General features: G+C 37.6%; 1 protein-coding gene across 1 annotated transcript in view; it reads right to left on the bottom strand.

Annotated features, from left to right (window-relative positions):
• Window positions 1–18,799: 18,799 nt before the first annotated feature.
• Window positions 18,800–20,000, bottom strand: part of LOC122813033 (somatomedin-B and thrombospondin type-1 domain-containing protein-like) — a 716,231-nt gene continuing 715,030 nt past the window's right edge. The window contains exon 5 of the mRNA XM_044085142.1: window positions 18,800–19,765. Within this exon, the coding sequence (XP_043941077.1) occupies window positions 19,660–19,765 (106 nt within the window). The 3' untranslated portion in view covers window positions 18,800–19,659. The remainder of the gene's footprint in view (window positions 19,766–20,000) is intronic.

A 20,000-nucleotide genomic window follows, 5' to 3' on the forward strand; every position in this document is an offset into this window, starting at 1 on the left:
CACTAACAATTGGTGCACTCCGGGATTTTTATTTACTTTTAAGGAATAACATTTTATTATTAACAGCTTTTTCATTATTGCAGACTGTGCAATCCCCATATATGGTACACTTGTTATTTTAGTACCGATTGCTGCAACCATTTCATAATTAAATGTTTATATAATGCTAATTGTCTGACATGGTTAATCTGTTAGGGCTTACATTTAACTTGTAATAACTTGCCGTTGTTAAGCATGTAAGTTCATATATCCCAAGCAGCTATTCTATTTAGTCTTGATCTCCTGAGTGATTTAACATTTTTCTTTAAATAAAAATATTTAAAAGCATATAAACAATGTACAATACAGTTTGTGATCAGGAATTCACTAATCACCATATTGTTTTATCATCACTATACTGCAAATCTTATTCGATTGCATCACCAATAGCTTCATAATCGATGTTACAGTCACATTTATTATATAAAGTTACATTTTAGTGGTTTTGTTCTGAGTCTGTGAATTTTCAAGCTCACCTTTCATTACCGAACCCCATACAACCTATTTTGACCACATGGAGTTCTGTTTTTGATCTCTAATAGTTCTCAGTTCTATGCTTTTAATTTCTATATTCATCTTTTGACCACTTTTATTAATGGTTTAACATGATTTTTTCCATTAACAATAATGCTTTCACCTATTTAGTAAATGTTATTTTATTCTAGTTAAACAAGAACATCTCTATTCCAAGGTTAAATTATCTTCCAAGTATAAGACTTAGCTTAATGTTCAGTCCATTTTTGTATTGAAGTATTCCCCTCCAGACCCTACTAAAAAAGTACACCTGTGCCCAGTCAGACTTTCCTGGTAAACAAATGTCAGTAAATAAATAAATAAATGACTAAATAAATACATTGATGTATTGACTTGAATGGAAGACTGCAGCATTTTGGCTGTGTTAGTTATAATGGCTGGACATGGCAATTTACACAGTCCTGTGATTTTCTGAATTGCTTGGCAGCATAAATCACTTACTACAGGCATTTCTGTAGTGAGCATTTGGATAGTTACAATTAACTAATCCCTTGGAATTCCTCATTATCTACAGTATGGTTGGTAGAGAGGACATGGCTAGTTAGAATTAACTAATCCCCTGGAATACCTCATTATCTACAGTATGGTTGGTAGAGAGGACATGGCTAGTTAGAATTAACTAATCCCCTGGAATACCTCATTATCTACAGTATGGTTGGTAGAGAGGACATGGCTAGTTAGAATTAATACATCCAAAAAGGTTGCACGGAAGATATTGCACGGCAAATGAACCAAATGGAAAACAAAAAAACAAAGCCAGCAGCTGTTGGTAACTGTAAGAAGAATATTTATTCATAAGAGAAGGAAAAATCCCTCATGGCTACATAAAATATAGCTCATACAGACCGGTTTTGGCTCAACAGAGCCTTCCTCAGTGAAAGTACAAAATATATAAATTCATGAAGACACAGACCCAGTGACTATACATATATAGAAACTGGCAATAGCAAAGAACCAATCACAATACATGATTAATAAATTACTATTGGTCATTAAGACCAGGTGGAAACAAAGCCCCCAGTCTGATAATCCACTTCCTCTCCTTAGAAGTAAGTATTTCATGCCACTTCAGCTTATCTTGACATTTGCCCCTAATACAATCAATGATACTAAACATAAAATTGGCTGTGGTGTGTTTTAAACTGTGCTTGTATAATGCATTGTTGCCCCGTTTGTTTTTAATGTCACTAATGTGTTCACAGATTCTGAGACGAAAAGCCCTGGAAGTTAGAATTAACTAATCCCCTGGAATACCTCATTATCTACAGTATGGTTGGTAGAGATCACGTGGATAGTTAGAATTAACTAATCCCCTGGAATACCTCATTATCTACAGTATGGTTGGTAGAGAGGACATGGCTAGTTAGAATTAACTAATCCCCTGGAACACCTCATTATCTACAGTATGGTTGGTAGAGAGGACATGGCTAGTTAAAATTAACTAATCCCTTGGAATACCTCATTATCTATAGTATGATTGGTAGAGAGCATGTGGGTAGTTAGAATTAACTAATCCCCTGGAATACTTCATTATCTACAGTATTGTTTGTAGAGCTCACGTGGCTAGTTAGAATTAACTAATCCCTTGGAATACCTCATTATCTATAGTATGATTGGTAGAGAGAATGTGGGTAGTTAGAATTAACTAATCCCCTGGAATACCTCACTACCTATAGTATGGTTGGTAGAGAGGACGTGGCTAGTTAGAATTAACTAATCCCCTGGAATACCTCATTATCTACAGTATGGTTGGTAGAGAGCATGTGGATAGTTAGAATTAACTAATCCCTTGGAATACCTCATTATCTACACAGTATGGTTGGTAGAGAGCATGTGGACAGTTAGAATTAACTAATCCCCTGGAATACCTCATTATCTACAGTATGGTTGGTAGAGAGGACATGGCTAGTTAGAATTAACTAATCCCCTGGAATACCTCATTATCTACAGTATTGTTTGTAGAGCTCACGTGGCTAGTTAGAATTAACTAATCCCCTGGAATACCTCATTATCTATAGTATGATTGGTAGAGAGCATGTGGGTAGTTAGAATTAACTAATCCCCTGGAATACCTCATTATCTGTAGTATGGTTGGTAGAGAGGACGTGGCTAGTTAGAATTAACTAATCCCCTGGAATACCTCATTATCTACATATTAGTTGGTAGAGAGCATGTGGATAGTTAGAATTAACTAATCCCCTGGAATATCTCATTATCTATAGTATGGTTGGTAGAGAGGACGTGGCTAGTTAGAATTAACTAATCCCCTGGAATACCTCATTATCTACAGTATAGTTGGTAGAGAGCATGTGGATAGTTAGAATTAACTAATCCCCTGGAATACCTCATTATCTACAGTATGGCTGATCAGACAGCCCGCCATGATGATTCTTTCAGCCATGGAAAATCACTGTAGTGGGCCTGTCTTTGAACTGGAAAGGGTTACTGCAAGGAGTTGGTCGCTCATGGTAAGGATTAATGCTCGTATCTCAGCGTTCATTTGAAGAGGTGCATGTACTTATACTATCATGGATGTATTATTGTGATTCTCGCCATGTTACAATATTATTTCAATATGTACCATGTGTCTAATCTTTCCCAAGAACCATATTTCCCTGAAAATGTGTATATTGCATTTCCTTACATCAGTGAGCACAAATAGATGCATACGTTTCTGTAAATATTTGCTCTCACTTGGTATTCTGTGATATCTTTGCCCTCTAGAGACATCTTCCTTAATTCCTGTAGTGTTCAAATCTCTAGCTACTGCCATGCATCCCTGGTGAAAGGCTATAACTTTTCCCATAATATTCTTTATATAATGTCTTGCTGCTTTGGTGGAATATTTACTGCAGCTAGTTTTATTCTTACTCCAATCTAGCAACCTTTCACAACTATAAATCTTCGCTGCCTAGCCTTAATTTGTCATTCAATCTTTATTCCAACACCATTATTAATTAATATTAAAACCCCTTTCTTTCTCTCTCTCCTTCTCTCCTTCTATTCCAACAAAGAAACCCAGAAACCCTCTTTCCTACTTTTCTTTAAAAATTTAATGTTCTTTAAATTCGGGTGTGTTTCTTATAAAATTATTACCTGTGCATTGCTTTTGCAATTATAAGCCAGTGTTCTTTTCTGCTTTCTTCTGTCCACCAAGCCATTAATGAGTCAATTTATGACATAATAAATTATTATGTTTTATTCGTCTCGTATATATTCTTTGTTTTTCTGTTGAAAACTGGTTCTTCATTGTCTATTTCTATGAATTTTGTGTCATTTTCTATATTTTTGTACTATATTATCCCAAATGAACTTGATCTTTTGTTTTTATTTGAAAAATGCACAGGTATCCCCCCCACAAAAAAACATATTAAATATGTACATTTTTTTCTCGAGGCAATAGAGCTGATACTCTGAAAAAAAAACTGTAGTGTAAAGCCTCGTTTATTTCTTTGTATCTCCAATACTTCCAAGCTAGACGGCAACTAGTACTAATCTCTAAGCTAACTATTTCACTTGACTGATTCTACCAATTTAAGTATCTTTTTTCTGAAGTTGTCCTGAAATCCTTGTGCTATAAGACAGCCTTGTTGTCTGCCTCCTTTCATTTAGTATACGAGTGACTTCAAATCCATGTTCCTTCCCATAGTTTATTCCTTTCTAAAGCTAGTGGACACTTTTTTTCCTATGGTCAAACCTGTAAGCTATCTAGACATAGCAGTTACATCCTCTTGCAGTCAATTATAACTTGTCAAGGAAGGTAATCTAAATTCCAGAAGCACTAATGACAGATTTAACAAATATGACCTTGACCAAATGGCATGCAGTTAATTTGTCACAGGCACTTTCTGCTTTCAGTGGTTTTAACATAATTTTCAGTGTGTATTTTACATTTTAGTTTATTTATTATTTATTTGATTTATTTTAGTTTGTTTCCAGGGTGGTACACTGACCACTACATACCATTTTCAGGCATAGCTCAGATGAAGACATTCACAAAAATAGAAGAAAGCCATGAACACTGAGTAATCATAGAAAGTAGATAATCCCATAGACAGTTGAAACAATATGTAAACAATAGTTAGGTTATATATTGAGTGGAAAAGCACTTGCAGTCAGATTTTTCTTGAAGGTGTCTTTTGAGATTAACTCTGAAGGTGGGGAAAGAGGAGACTTTTTTAAGGTGAGGCGGGAGGGAATGCCAGAGGTTGGATGCAAGAATGGAGAAGGAATGGTCAGTTCAGTGCAGTTTAGTCTGATGGGTCTTGACTGAGGGAGTTAATTGGGAGAGGTTATGGAAGTTGTAAGGGTGGTTTTATTATGGAGTTTGGCTGCAAGAGGTGGAAAGGCACCTGGCTGAAGTAGTTTGAAAACAAGAGACTCTAGGAGTAACGCAACTTTGTAGGATACTTGTAGCCATTTGGCCTTGGAGAGGGATAATCAGTGGTGTTCCGGAGGGGAGGAACTGGAAATGAATTGGCAGATTTTGTTTTCAATGAACTGTGGTGTGGATGAGCTTTTTTACAGGCTGTGGCTATGATGGGGTGCCCGTATTCAAGTTGAGCAAGGAAAACTCCTTTGCCTATTGTAGCTCTAACTTGTCTGGAGAGAAAGGGAGATATTTTCCAGGACCAGAATAAAAGAGAAGTGATCTTTTTCCTGGTGTTTTCAATGTGGCTTTGGAAGTTAAATGACTGGTTTAGCTAGAAACCTAAGTATTTAAAGGATGTGCTCATTTCTGTTGGGTAACAATTGAAATCTGCAATATTGAGATTTTTAGGAGTCTTTTTCAGCTTTGAGAAGTTCCCAGTATCATACTTTTTGTTTTAGAGGGGGGTTAGGAGTAGCTTATATTTGTTTAACCAAGAATTAAGAAAGTGAAATTCAGACTGAAGCTGAGATTGAATAGTTGAATGTGATGGAATAGACTGAAGGATAACCATGTCATCAGAATAAAGAGTAATAGGGAGGTTAGGGTATCAGAGGGCAGCTTAATGAAGATTAAAAACAAAAGAGGGACAAGTATGAAGCCCAGCGGCACTCCTCTGGTAAGGGGTTCTGGTGGCAACAGGGATGGGACTAATTTGACTCTGATCTAAACCAAGGGAATAGGTTGTATGCACCAGGAGTTGCATCCAGGGATATGTTTTCTGGAAAGGAAATGAGTTATTTGTGTGTAATGTTCTTAAAATTGAAGAGGGGGATAAAATGAGGGGTGCTAGATGAGCTGTGGGAAGAGCTGGAGGTTGCAGTACTAGGGAGGTGGCTTAATTCGTTGAGAAAGTCAGAGGTTTAGCGATGGCCTTAAGAGGTCTGATTGGTGATAGGAGTGGAGGTGGAATCAGTGGCTTTATGGTCTTTGAGAAGATTTACTTCCTGTCAAAAATGTTTTGGTTTGCATAGAACAGCAAGTTGCTTGATTTTGAAGTAGTTAATTTTGTGCTTGCATATGGTTTGCTTAGCTAGGTTACCCAGAGATGTAAAGGCAGTACAATTTTCTGGTGAAGGATTTTGTCTCAATGAAGACCACACATTGTCCCTATGTTTAAGAACAGCTTTCAATTCAGTGGTTAGCCAGGGGGGGTTGTTGCATTTGAAAAGGCACTGTGTGAGAGGGACGAATTTTCTCGAAGTTGAAGGAGAGTATGTGATCAGAGCTGTTGCAGCCACATTGGGGTTCTGTAAATTGGTAATAGGAGACCAGCTGAAACTTTCTATGTGTTTTTTGAGATTGTCTGTATTGATGGTGGATCTAGGTTTGTAGGTAACACATTTGGGAGAGGGGGCAGTTTTAGTGACTAATGGATAATTTGGAAAGTTACTGGTTTGTGGTCACTGAATGAGGGTGGAAGAACAGATATATTGGAAATGGTGGTAGGTTGCCTTGGTTTTTTAGATAGACTCTCCTTAATATATTTGTTTCTACTGCCTACAGCTAACAATTTGCATTTATTTATTTTTCACATTCATCCCCAACTGACATAGAACAAACGTTTAATAGAAGAAAAGTTTTATAATTTGCATTTGAATATAAATAGAACTTTCAACACGCAATAGTACCTTCATCCAGTTAGATATACATTTTCATATTAAGTAAAATTTAAATTGTAGCACATTTATATTAATCAGATGGTTATTTAGTGTATTTGTCACTTTAAATCTATATTTTTTTCCTGCAGCTCATTTTTTCTAAAGCTAGTGGGCACTTTTTAAGGCCAAGCCTGAAATCTATTTAGGCATAATGTGTTCATTGTTCTGCAATCACTCATAATTTGTTAAGGTAGGTAAGCTACATTCCAGAGGCCTCAAAGACAAAATCAGAAGTGTGACCTTGACTAAAAAGCAAGTGGTATCATTTTCTCACAGGTAGTTACTAATTTCAATGGTTTTAAAGCATCATTCAGAGTGCAATTCACATTTTAGTTATATCAAATGTCCTTATCTAAATTAACATATATACTATCCACATTTAATGTTCCCATTGCATTATTTTTTAATGGAAAAGCTCTTTCATCTCTTTTGTTTACTCCATTATTTTCTTTTGGACATCATATGAAATATCTCTCCTAAAGTGTGCATAGTTTTCTTTTCATCATTTGTCATCTAGTTTGCTTGTTCCTTCATCCCTTTCTCCGTCTTCCAATTCTTCTTTTCTTTTTGACAGTTCATCTTGCATTTATGTAGGTTTTTAATCCAGGTGGGTAAATTACTCAGAGTAATGCAGGATACAATAACTTGAAAGGAAGCATTGTTTCTCTGTAGAATATTATGAAGGAAAGAAAAGCATTTTGGTTAGTTTGTATTTATAGTGAAAAGGCATTAACTACACAGACTTTTGTCTTTTCAACTTTTAAGATTGTTCCTTTTGTAGCTGGAATGCCTGCAGTTTAATATATATAGGTCTCCGTTGCTTTCTCAGTATAATCTTAGGAGTATTTACTGTGTGTGCTCTCTCTATTTTAATCTCAGCAATAAAAAGTCCAGCCCATGTGCTGAGGTATTTTTCTCAAAGTCCTTACAATTCTTCCCTTCATTTTTTTCTAGTAGTGCTGTAAACCTCAAGTTGCCTCTCATGACCTGACCTTGAGTTCAGACACTTTCTGAGTATTGTACTCATTGTTCCATACGTTTTCTTTCATCTTGTTTACTGCAGTTAGTATACCACTTATGTCCTCTGAATGTTTGAAACATTTTCTATTTCCTACAGCGTTCTGTTGTTTGTTTGTATGTAGTCCAACAGGGAGCAAATTATCTTGAAAATCTAATATATCTGTTAAATTTTTCTCTCCCGTGGGGTCTGGGGATTTTTCTACTTTAGCTTCCATTGCAATCTGCCTTTCTTACCTCTGATCCACATTGTTTTCTGTACCCCTTTGAGAGTTCACAGTTGACCCCTCTTTCTAATTTAGTTTTTGTCTACTTTGGTGATCTTCTAAATACCATAGACACTTCAGCTATCACTTTCTGTTACCCATGTATAGTACTTGTACCTGATACCATCTTCGAGTCTGTATACTGGGACTGTTGTAAAAAACCTGCTTAATAGCAATTTTATAAATGTGTGTTTATCTAAATACTCATTTATTTTTCCCTAGCCCTCTGCAGTTGATCCTCCTCACTTTCTGAAAAGTTTCCCTTTTTATTGTGCTTTGACAACCTTTCTAAATATTTTTTATTTCTCTTCTCCACATTACCATTGCTCTCTGTGCTAGTATATTTTGAAGTTCATTTTAATCTTGTCCCAGGAGAAGTTTCAATTTGCCCTAACAACTTTCAAATGTTAACAGTTACCTAGTTCTTAAAATTCTTCTCTTTTCAATTAATATATAGAAAGGCACCACCATCTCTTATTACCCTGCATCCATATCCTAATCCTCAGAAGGGTATGATCAGTTCCAGATATTCAATGAGTCTCAATGCTTTTAATTAATTGAACATGCTCCTGTAATACACGGATTCTACTTGAGATCCTTGTTTGTCTTTTTGGCTTTTCCCGGTTAGGGGTCGCCACAGCGGAACTCCGGTCTGCTAATGATTGGCAGTAGATTTTGTATAGTGCCAAGTTGCCAGCCCAGTGCCCAACCTTCAGCAAAGGCATGCCCATTCATGAATGTCTTTTGGAGGACACTCGACCATGGGGAGGACATGCAGACTCCACACAGTAGGCACTCCAGCCGAGAATTGAACAGGAGAACCTCTTGCTGTGAAGCAACAATGCTACTGCTGTACCACCGCGGCTTCCTAATACTGAAATAATATCCTTCCTACCAAATACTTCCATATATTTCTTTAAAAATGTACCCTCTCTAGTTATATCTCCCTTCTAGGTCCCCTGATACAAATACAAATATATTAACTACTCATTTAGACATTCCCTGTCAAGAAATGTAAACAGTTAAGCAAACACATGTGGTTCCTTTGCTAGGTTTCCACTGACTGTCTTTTGATAGCTGGTTTCAACATCTCGCTATTTGGGAGGATATTCTTCTTACAAATGGATACACCAGGGCAGAAAGTAGTGGAGAAAACAATTGTGAATTTAAACCCTCCCCTCACTTTCCTTCCCTAAAATTAACCAATTCCAGGTTTGCACCATCAGCTGGATAAGGAAACATCTGTGATGTTAAAGAAAGAGGCCTACTGTGTAATGCTAGTTTGGGGGTATCTCTGTGTTTGAGAGGTATCAGCAAGTCAGGAAGTCAGCTTTTGCAGTACTCCCAAAAGAAAGGCATAGGTTTGGGAGGAAATTGGTGTGGTCATGGTGAATGACCTTCATATGGTCTCAAAAAGAGTCTGACAAACCAGTGACTCAGGAGGTGATGAAGGATGTTTGGTCAGGCTGTTCTCAGCACAGGTGGAGAAACACTAAATGAGTTCAATGTCAGGAGGTAGAAGGAATACTTTGAGGAAACCCTAAACTTGGTGAATTTCTCCCTTGAGAAGATTGTAGCAAGAAGCACCTTGTGGGATTGGTTCCATTTCTGTAGAGGAGGTCACTGTGACAGTTAAATATTTCTGCAATGACAAGGCTGCAGGTGTGGGAGACAGCCAACTAGAAATGCCAAAGGTGCATCAAATTGCTGGGATGTTGTGCTTAACATGACTTTTCAATGATGCATGGAAGGTTTTGACAGAACCTCTAACTGGAAAACTGGAGCAATGGTTCTTATTTTCAAAGAGTGTGACTGAGGAAGTGTGTTTTAGTTACAAAGTGATCACTCTTCTCAGCATAAGTGAATTGCAATGCAATGTAAAGGGAATGTGTTTTGTTTTTAAACTTGCTTCATGGTTGTGACTGCTGAGTTAGTTTCTTAAAGTTAGGAGTGTAGAGGGCTGCAGGGTATGAAGGGTGAGAACCCCCATGTTATAACTTTAATATCTTTCAGTTAAGGTTTGAGTAATTTCATTTTGCCTTAATTGAGTTGCTTCCAGTAGTTTGATTGATTACATTTCATGTAATATGGGACCCAGAATCAATGTCAACAGTTCAGAGGTCACAATTCTTTCCCAGAGAAGAGTGGTTTATTCTCTGCAGATGATGAGGGTAGCTGCCTCTGGTGGAAGTGTTTAACTATCTTGTGTTCTTGTTCACAACTGAAGGTAGAGGGGTCAGGAGACTGATGGGTGCAGTGAATCCAGTATTGCATATATATTGTACGAGCATGTGGTGGTGAAATGAGAACTGAGTCACGAGAAGAATGTCGCAGTTTACCTGTCTATGTCCCTTTCTTTACCTGTGATCATCAGCTTTGAGAAGTGTCTGAAAGGATTAAATCACTGATACACGTCAGAAATGATTTTCATTTGCAATAAATCTAAGCTTATTCTTCATAATGTAGTGAGGAGCTCAACAATCCAGGAGGATCTGGAATAAATTCTTCATCTTGATGAGTCAGCTGAGGTGGTTTGCTCATCTTTAGAGGATGCACTCTGGGTGCTTCCCATTGGAGATTTATCAGGAGTGACATTTTGAGCGGAGGCTCTGGGGCAGTCCTTGGGCACATCAAGAGATATTATATCCATCATCTTTCCTGGAAACTACTAGGGATTATCGTTACAGACAGGGGAATCTTGTCAGGCCTGCTCAGATTACTGCAAGTGTGACCTTCACCATAACAAGTAGTTTAGCAAATGGATACATGGATGAAAGTTTCACCACACAAAAATTAGAAAACCTCCTGTTATTTGTGATCTTACAAAATGTGCTGTTTTAAAGAACCTTCTATCACAAATGTGAGATCCAGTGCTGTGGGTCTTAATACTATAAGAAACAAAGAGTGATTCTGTATCTTAAATAGCAAATTCTGAAATTCACTACTACGCAGTTAAGACATTTGAGTAAAACCCTGTTCTGCCTCCACACAACTGTTAACATATACTAACTTCAGTGTCACTATACCTTGGAGTTGGAGTGCCATTCTGAGGGTAAAGGAACACTGGACTTGCTATATATTTCCCCATATGTCATTGTAAGTGCCTCACCATTCAAAAGGTTGAAATTGTGGATCTTGACATTTCATCTAAAACCCATTTTTGAGGCAGCTTCTGTGCCAATATTTCCAAATTCACCATTTTTACTCTGCTCTGCTTAGTTGCAATCATAAGACAAGCTTCTGTATTCTTGCATACATTAAACAGGACCATTTTTGCAGACCATTTGGATAGGCTGGTGTTAAGGATACAACCTTGCATTTCCCAGCTGGAAGCTTGTCATTTGGCATACACTTTACAGGCTTCACAACAATTGGCTATGTTTGTTACTAGCTGTATGTATTACTTCTTCAAACGTTTACAAACATAAACTCTGAGTGCTCCATTAATCACCTACACATAGCAGACAAAGTATCTTCATCTTTAATTATACATTCAGACTTTTTATTTTTAAAACTACTATCATCTCAGAGTCAGTTTGGTAGCATAGAGTCATGTAGTTTTGTCACCAACAATAAACTGCTGCAAAAATATCAAATGATGTTTTGAAGTCTTGTTTTTGCAGGTGTAGTGTGTTTTATTATTCCATTGTTCAGCATAACGGAATGGTTGGAATTTGCCACACTACTTAATATATAATTATCAATACTGGCCATCACTACATTGACCTGGGTAGGATGCTTGGAATGTGTATAGAAACACAATACAACAGAATATGGTATTAGATAAGACTTTTTGGCCTGCCTTTCCCACCCTTGTTCCCCAAATGTATAAGTATTTTGATGTTGCTGCTATATTTGACACACAAGATAATAAGGTGAACATGCTTTTTATGCAACAATGTTGTCAAAGCTAAGTTTTCCATAGCAATATTTCTTTCAAAGAAAGAAACCCAAAGCCAAATGAAGACTGGTAAAAATGATGAGAAATCCATTCATAAGCAGCTGGCCAAACTTATGTTTGCAGGTGCATGCATATTCAGCAATAGCAATAACGTGTTTAAAAAAAAGAAAAGAGAAGTAATCCTTTACTTGTTAACCTGGCAGTGACATAATACTTTGCAGTTACCATACACTTTGAGTCTTGCACTTAGATTTTCACGCATGGAAACCTTCACAATATTCTCATTTAGTATGCATGTCACTGGAAAATGGACTTATTACACGGTTTGATGTCATTCATTAATTTGATCACCACATAAACTGCAGAGTAGAGTTTTGTGTAGCTACCCAGGAGCAGAAAAGCTACCATTAAACCAAGTTGGCAAGCTAAGCATTTGGCTTGGGTGGCAGAGGCATCTAAAAAAGTTTCTTCAGTTTTGTTATGGTGTATACAAAGGGCATGATATCACCTTTGCAGGAACAGTGACCAAGGTTCGAACCTGAAATCACTCACTGCTTTAAGTTAACAGAGTGTTATTGCACAGGTTGGGGTGCTGAGTGTTGGAGTCCAAGCTAGGGAGAGAATACCTTATCCTTCCACTTGGCCATTTCCACAGGTTCATAGGTTCGTAGATTAGTACTAGGCTAACTGCATTTGTGGGCCATTTTAAACCTAGCCAATTATCCCATGTGAGAATCAAACCCTGTACCTTGTGTCTGTAAGATAAATACCTTAACCGTTATGCCAATCTCCCACCCAAATAGGAATAGCTTAGAAGCCACAATATGCCTTTGCAAGAATCAAACCCATCCCATCAATTTTACCACTGACCTGAGTATTAACTGTGTACTCCACAGAAGTAGGCACAGATGTAATGAACTGAGATACAGACTATATCACTGTGCAGAAAGCATCAATGAATGATACATCAAAAGCTGCTGTTTCCAATACCAAGCATGCCAAGTGTCAGAGAAAGACAAAAAAATTCAGATTGCCATTGTAGCAAGTCTTTTCCTTTCTGTAGCTTGCTGCAGCCTCAGACTTGATAAAAATAAGTTGCAGGATATGTAGGGGTTTTGTGGTGTCAGTCATTAGACAAAGCCATTTTCTATGTTTCACTTTTAGTGAACTATTTGTCAGTATCTTCATATTTGGGATGCAGTGGAATGCCATCTCTACATCCACTTAAACAGTTTTGGGGCTGCACATGATCAGATGAAAGTGGTGCCTGCTTCCTGGAAAGGCCAGTAATGACAGGGAGATAGGTCACAGCTGTTGACCAGTCTATCTAAATAGCTTCTTTTTTCTTCAGCATTGCAGTCTTAAGTTCCCTATGTCTGAATCTAAAGAAGACTTTTCCTGCAGTGTGCAGTGAGGAAGCTGCAGCCTTGATGGGTTTGCTTGTGTGTGTGTGTGTGTGTGTGTGTGTGTGTGTGTGTGTGTGTGTGTGTGTGTGTGTGTGTGTGTGTGTGTGCGTGTGTGTGTGTATGTGTGTGTGTGTGTGAAGGTGGGGATGGGGCATAATTCTGTCATCTTGTTATTTCTTAACTTGTTTTATCTTAGGGTCATAGAACAGTACTAGGCTAACTGCCCTTGTGGGCCACTGTAAGCCTAGCCAATTACCACAAATAAGAATTAAACCCTGCACCTTGTGTCTGATAAGACCATTATTCCAACCTCACTTCCAGCTGTCTACAGTGCCATCATCTGCTAAGAGTCATTCCAACTCTTGGCTACAGTGACTCCCCTTTACAAGCCTTATTGGATTATCCCCAGCACCACTGTAACAAATAGTGACTAAATCTGAGGTGTAGCACTAGGTGATCAAGGTTGGGATAGAGATTTTGACTTAAGATGAATTGACCAAAAGGAAAAAAAAAAAAAAAAAAAAAAAAACAGGAGTAAAACACAGTTTGAACAAGACTAAGAATGTATAAAAGGGTTGGTTGCTGGTGGTGGGGAGCGGCTACATAACAGGTAATTTATAACAGTACGGCTAAAATAGTAAGACATGCAGAAAAGACTGAACTATACAATGTTCAGGAAAACTGCACAATGGTACATATACTGTATCAGAATGACAGTAGTAATAAATGAATCATAGCACTGACGTGTAGCAATGATGCTTCAAGAGGTTAGTACAGCTTTGATATCTCAGAGTTTCATAGCTCTGAGGTACAGCTGCAGATTAAAATAGAAAGTATTTTCTTTATTGCATTAGTTTGCTAATTTTAGAAGGGTTTTGTACTTTTCTTCTCCTTAGTTATTATTTTAGGCTTTTTTTTTATTTAATTTTGTGTTAAGCTCCATTTATGTCCAGTGTTTATAACAGCACTCTGAGTCAGACAGTGAGGGTGCCAGACATAATAAAGCTGACTACACAGATGTATGAGTAACTCTGAACTGATTTTTTTAACTGTTTTCATTCCCATTTTTGGCAGATGTGTACATGTAATGAGGCACGTATGTGTCTGTGTATAAGTTTTGACTTTGTCAGATGACACATTTCCTGACATGGATATGGTTAACCTGAGACTGTCTGCATCTACACAGATGCAAAGAAACTGATGACACATAGCCTCCTTCCTTTCTCTTTGCCAAAGCAATGCTTGATCCGAAACTGATTTGCTACTTTGTTCACTGTTTTTTATTTTAATCATTACTCAGTATTTATAACACTTTTTCATTTTTTTTTATCCTTTTGCCTCCCCACCCTTACCACTTCTACTGAAAGGTTGTCCCATGCATCAACTACCTTTCTATGAGAAAAAAATACTCTAATCTGTTCCGAGTACGACCAGCAACAGATGGCTGTCAGTTTACACATATGTAATGGGAGCTCAATAATGTTTTTTTTCTACTTAAAACAGAAGTGTTTAGAACCACAACAAGCTACTAGGGATGGCCTGATACAGAGAGATACCTTCTTATAGGTTCATAGATTCATACTCTAGCCAATTACCCCAAGTGAGAATCAAACCTGGCACCTTGTGTCTGTAAGGTGAACACCTTAACCATTAAGCCAACCTTCCACCCAAATTTGCATAACTCTGTAGTGTGGAAATCAGCTTGGGCACAGCTCCAACAGATGTTCAATTCAGAAACAGAATTGTGTGTCTCCCAGCTGTGTGCACCACAGAGGAATGAGAAGTCCAATGACTGACACTGAGGTTTAGGAGAAGTGAAATAAAATGCCTCATAGGGGAGACAGCAAGATGGATTGCCTGTCCTACATTAAATACCAATCATAAGCCACTGTGGGCGGATCTCCTAACAACATCCTACATAAAATATGTGTGCTACAAATCCTTAGTGCATTGGTGCTCAAAGTGACTGTCAATAGATTAACTTGGATGCACAGCAGTGCGGCAATGAGTGCCCTATATTTCAGTACACACTACCTGTTTACACAGTACTTACTGTGCTCTGCAGTGTGGCAATGAGTGCCCTACATTTCAGTACAGACTCTCTGTTTACACAGTACTTACTCTGCACAGCAGTGTGACACTGTATGCCCTACGTTTCAGTACATACTCTCTGTTTACACAGTACTTACTGTGCTCTGCAGTGTGGCAGTGAGTGCCCTACATTTCAGTACATACTCTCTGTTTACACAGTAGTTATTGTGCAGAGCAGTGTGGCACTGTGTGCCCCACATTTCAGTACTCACTATCTGTTTACACACTACTTACTACGAACAGCAGTCTAGCACTATGTGCCCTACATTTCAGTACATATGACCTGTTTACACAGTACTTACTGTATACAGCAGTGTGATGTAAGATCTACATTTCATAATACACTCAGTACTTACACATCAGTTAGAATGCACAACAGTGTGGTCCTATGTGCCTACATTTCAGTATACACTGGGTATTCACAGACAACACTTGAGGCACTTAGCAGTGTGGTTCTGTGTGCCTTGTGTCTGAATAGTGCACTGGGTGTTCGGGATACAGTACAACATTACTGTAAATGCACTGCATGCACATTTGTATAACAGTATACATAAACTCCATGGAGGGCTTAACACACTATAGGACATTCAACACAGCATCGGTCTGCAATCTACTGCTTAATGGCATGCAGGGAACTCAGGGGAGAAGATTTAAAGCAGTACAAGTCTTACCCAACAGCATCACAAACACAATATAAGGTGCTCAGGACAGGGTTTACACAATATGCAACATGCAGATAGCTGCATCATGTATCACAGTCAGAGACTGCTGTGTGCAATCCGGGGACTGTGGCTGGTCTAGTTTATGGAGCTGAAAGTGGATGATGAAATGTTCTGAAATACATCATTCTTATTACTCATTCCTCTGTATCTCATATGAGCTTTGTGACTGACAGAAAAGCAATATGGAGTTTTACCTTGTTAATGCTCCTTTTTGAGCTATACTGATGTGAGTATAGGTCAGAGTTTAACCACTTTTTGTACTCTGTGCTTGAATGTGTATTAATATCCACTTATATAATATATGAATAGCTAGTTAACTAGACTTCTACATTAGTACTACATTCCTTCTCCTTTTACTGCTACTCTGTTATTGTGATCAATGCATTTTCTGTAGACAACACAATATAGTGCTGTAACTCATGGTGTGGAACTCATCTACATGTGTTTTATGCACCATTTGCCTGCTTGGTGTGCAGTAACATACAACTTCTGTAGCCTACCTGCACAACTGTCTCTGTAACAAAAGCTGGCCTCTTCCTAAAAGTTTTACGTATACTAGCACTATGCAGTATGGAGACTGTCCTTGACTCTTACCCGATTAGTTTTTTTACACAGTAGTGTTTTTTCTGACATTACCGGGCTGATCATCTTTACAGTTTTCTCTTGATAATTAAAAAAATAACATAAATTTACCAGATCCATGGCACAGAGGGAGGAAGCCCTATGACCAGTTGACCTGCAATTGATGGTCTGAGTGCTGGAGGAACTGTCTAGGGTGGATGTGATGAGCAGCCCTCACTGACATGTCCATCCTGGGTGGTGGTGATGGGGCTGATCAGCTTGCTGAATTATTGTCATCCAACAGAGACTGTCTAACATAACCCAATAATTCTCCCTGGCAATTATTGCGCTGAACATTCATGTGCCTGCCAATTGACATACACTCTCTAGCTTGGACTGGGTATGTGCATTTGTGCACATGCTCAGAAATGTGCATGACACAGCAACAACAACAAATTTGGGGGTTAGGACTTACCTACTAATACCCCATCTTACTATAGGGGGGGGCATCAAGTAGTTCCCTTTACTGCAGACAGTTTTGATTCACACTAAATGTGAGCGGCCCTGGTTGGGAGGGGAAGCCCTTAGGTCACTGGAATGAGGGTGACCACAGGAGTTGTAGACAAGACATCATTGTGTCATTAGCAATAAGAAGAGGGGATCACATCAACCTTCTTGGCTGCATGGATAACAAGTTTTCTGGGTCATGGGAATGGATCTGATTGTCAGTAGGTAAGGGTAGGGCAACATACAAAAAAACTGAATAAAACATTTACAGCAAATTCCTAATGATGAAGTCTAGCATACCAACACCTTATCCACAAATGTTTTCTTGCAGAATGCATAAGTGCTGTCTCAATCAAGAAACCCTTGTGCTGAAATTAATTGAAAAATGTTAATGGATTTTCAAACTGTTTAAAACATAATGGTTGCACTACTGTCTGAGATGTTGACCATCACAGAGATAAATTAGCTGAATTGATTATCAGATGGCCAGATGGGGAATTAAGCAGAGTTTAATTGATTTATTTGTTTGTTTAATTAATGTGTCTGAATTTGTTGATCAGAATACAAAACTGATCCATGTAGAACTCTTACAGAATACTGCCCTCTGTTGGTGTGGTGTGAAAGACATGGGTCTTAATGGTACTAATCCACTCATTATGTGCAGAAACACAAATACAACCTTGAGTTCAGATGGTGGTGGAGTGTGACATTGGTGATACTAATGTTTTTGACATCCGGAAGAATAAGATGCCATTGATGCTTTTGCAGATTATGAAAGAAGCCAGGTCAGAAAACTACTAGACAGTGCATACAGACACCTGCCCAGCTTTCACAGTTCCTCTAGCAAAGCTTTCCTCAATAAATATAACAATGTTTTTGTCTTGGTGTCAGTCAGAGCTTGTTCAGGTGTATTTCAGAATAAACCGATTTCTGAGGAATACTTAATGTCTGCAAATGCTTACAATGTGTGGTTTCATTCTGAAAAATATGTTACTGATCTGTAGTTTCAAAAATCTTTTACAGCATTTACATTTCTTCTTTTGAAAATTACAGTGTAGGGCAGATGGCTTTTAATTTAATACAATTACTGCAGGAAAGTAGAACAAACTTTTAAAATGTCATACTATTTAAAATTCAATGATTTTAACTATTATTTGCAGAGCAGTCACAGAAGACACATTTAAAAAGTCTTAAACTATATTTCTTACCTTGGATATGCATTTTAACAAAATAAAAATAAACACATATGGTAAAATGCAATTAATAGGGAAGCATTAAACAACATTTTTCACTATGAAATATTTTTTTAACCTAAATACATTACAATTCCTTCCATTTAAAGCCCGTGGAATTATCCTTGCCAAACTGCAATCTGTAACTCTTACAAACAGTATTCGTATTATTTCTATGAATTGTATCATACCAATGAACTATTCTGAAATTAAAAAATAAATAAAATGCTTGATTGGTTATGGTTTGGAGGTGAGATCACAATAAACAATTTGAAGAATGCTTTCACATATTGTTCCCATGTCTATGTAGAGGAAATATTTTAAAATCAATCGTTTAGCCTGTTAATTAAAAAAAAACACATCGAAATTCTTTTGTAAACTGAAAAAAATGTTCCAGTGAAGAAAATGGCTTACAATATCCTTTGCACCCTTCTTTTTCTCAGCCCACATTTATTTCTAATTATTCATGAAAACAAACATTTGTGTTTTTGTATGATTAGCACAATTAACATGTCAGTAATGAACACTTCTCCTTCATTTATAATCACCAAAATACTGTGGGTGGATCTGTTAAATACTATAAGGTTATGCATTAAAGCTTGAAATAAAAATGTAACAGAATGGTTAGTAGTGTTTTTGTTTAGCCACTCATATCAGAGCTTAGGTTAAGTCATCAAAAAGACATGAGTGTGCAAGCAGTTCTCTTCCCATAAAACAAAATGTTGCTTCCATCCAATAAACTCTGCAGGTACGGAATAAGTCCATTGGAAGAGCGTTACAAGCAACAATGACACTTCATGATGACGAATTTGCTTTAAACTTTACTTTAAGGTTAACCAAGGGTAATTTCAGATGTGAGGTGCTTACATATGGCAGACAATTTATTCTATGCTGTGGATAGGCATACAAACAGTGTACAATATAGGAATTATGTAAACTGATATTTGCAATGTAATAACTGCATTTGTGGAGGTAGGTAGCAAAGTTTCAGAGGTATAGTAAATGTTAAAGAGCTGAAAGCTCTTGTAGCAAGGCATGGACGTAATGGTGTTTATGTTGCATAAAGCAGAATACAGTATATAGATATACATTTCTGTGCGTATATATGTATGTATGTATGTATGTTTGTGTACTTATATAGAAGAGAAACTGAGGTAAAAAGATATTCTCCAAAGTTCAGAAGATTCCTTCATTTGCCTCTCCGTTTTCTTACAGGAAAACCTGGAGACATCTGTCATAGTGAGTAAGGTTCTTTAGCACTCTATATATACTGTGCAGTGTATGACAAGGTGTTCATATAAAAAGAAGAGAATGCGAAGGACAGGAGCAGGCTTCCTGGAATGATTCTCGAACCCATGACCCTTGGCAGCCTGGGACCGAAGCAGCTGTCCAGAATGTCCTAAAAAACAGATGGAAGATAAGAAGGTTTTTTATTGCTTTGTTTCCAGAAGTAATTGAACTTACAAATAACGCAAGTATAAACAACTTAGCCCGGAGGCACTGCATAAACTTACTTCTATGTCAAATGTTATACTGTCTACAGTCATGCTGCCCTGATACAATGAAACAAATTGTAGCAGTATCTTTATCTCATTTCTAAAGACAAATGCCTGTGATGTGACTGCCTTTACCCT

The sequence above is a fragment of the Protopterus annectens genome, chromosome 10.part0, assembly GCF_019279795.1.
Source record: "Protopterus annectens isolate FY-2018-M chromosome 10.part0, PAN1.0, whole genome shotgun sequence".
Lineage (NCBI taxonomy): Eukaryota > Metazoa > Chordata > Ceratodontiformes > Protopteridae > Protopterus > Protopterus annectens.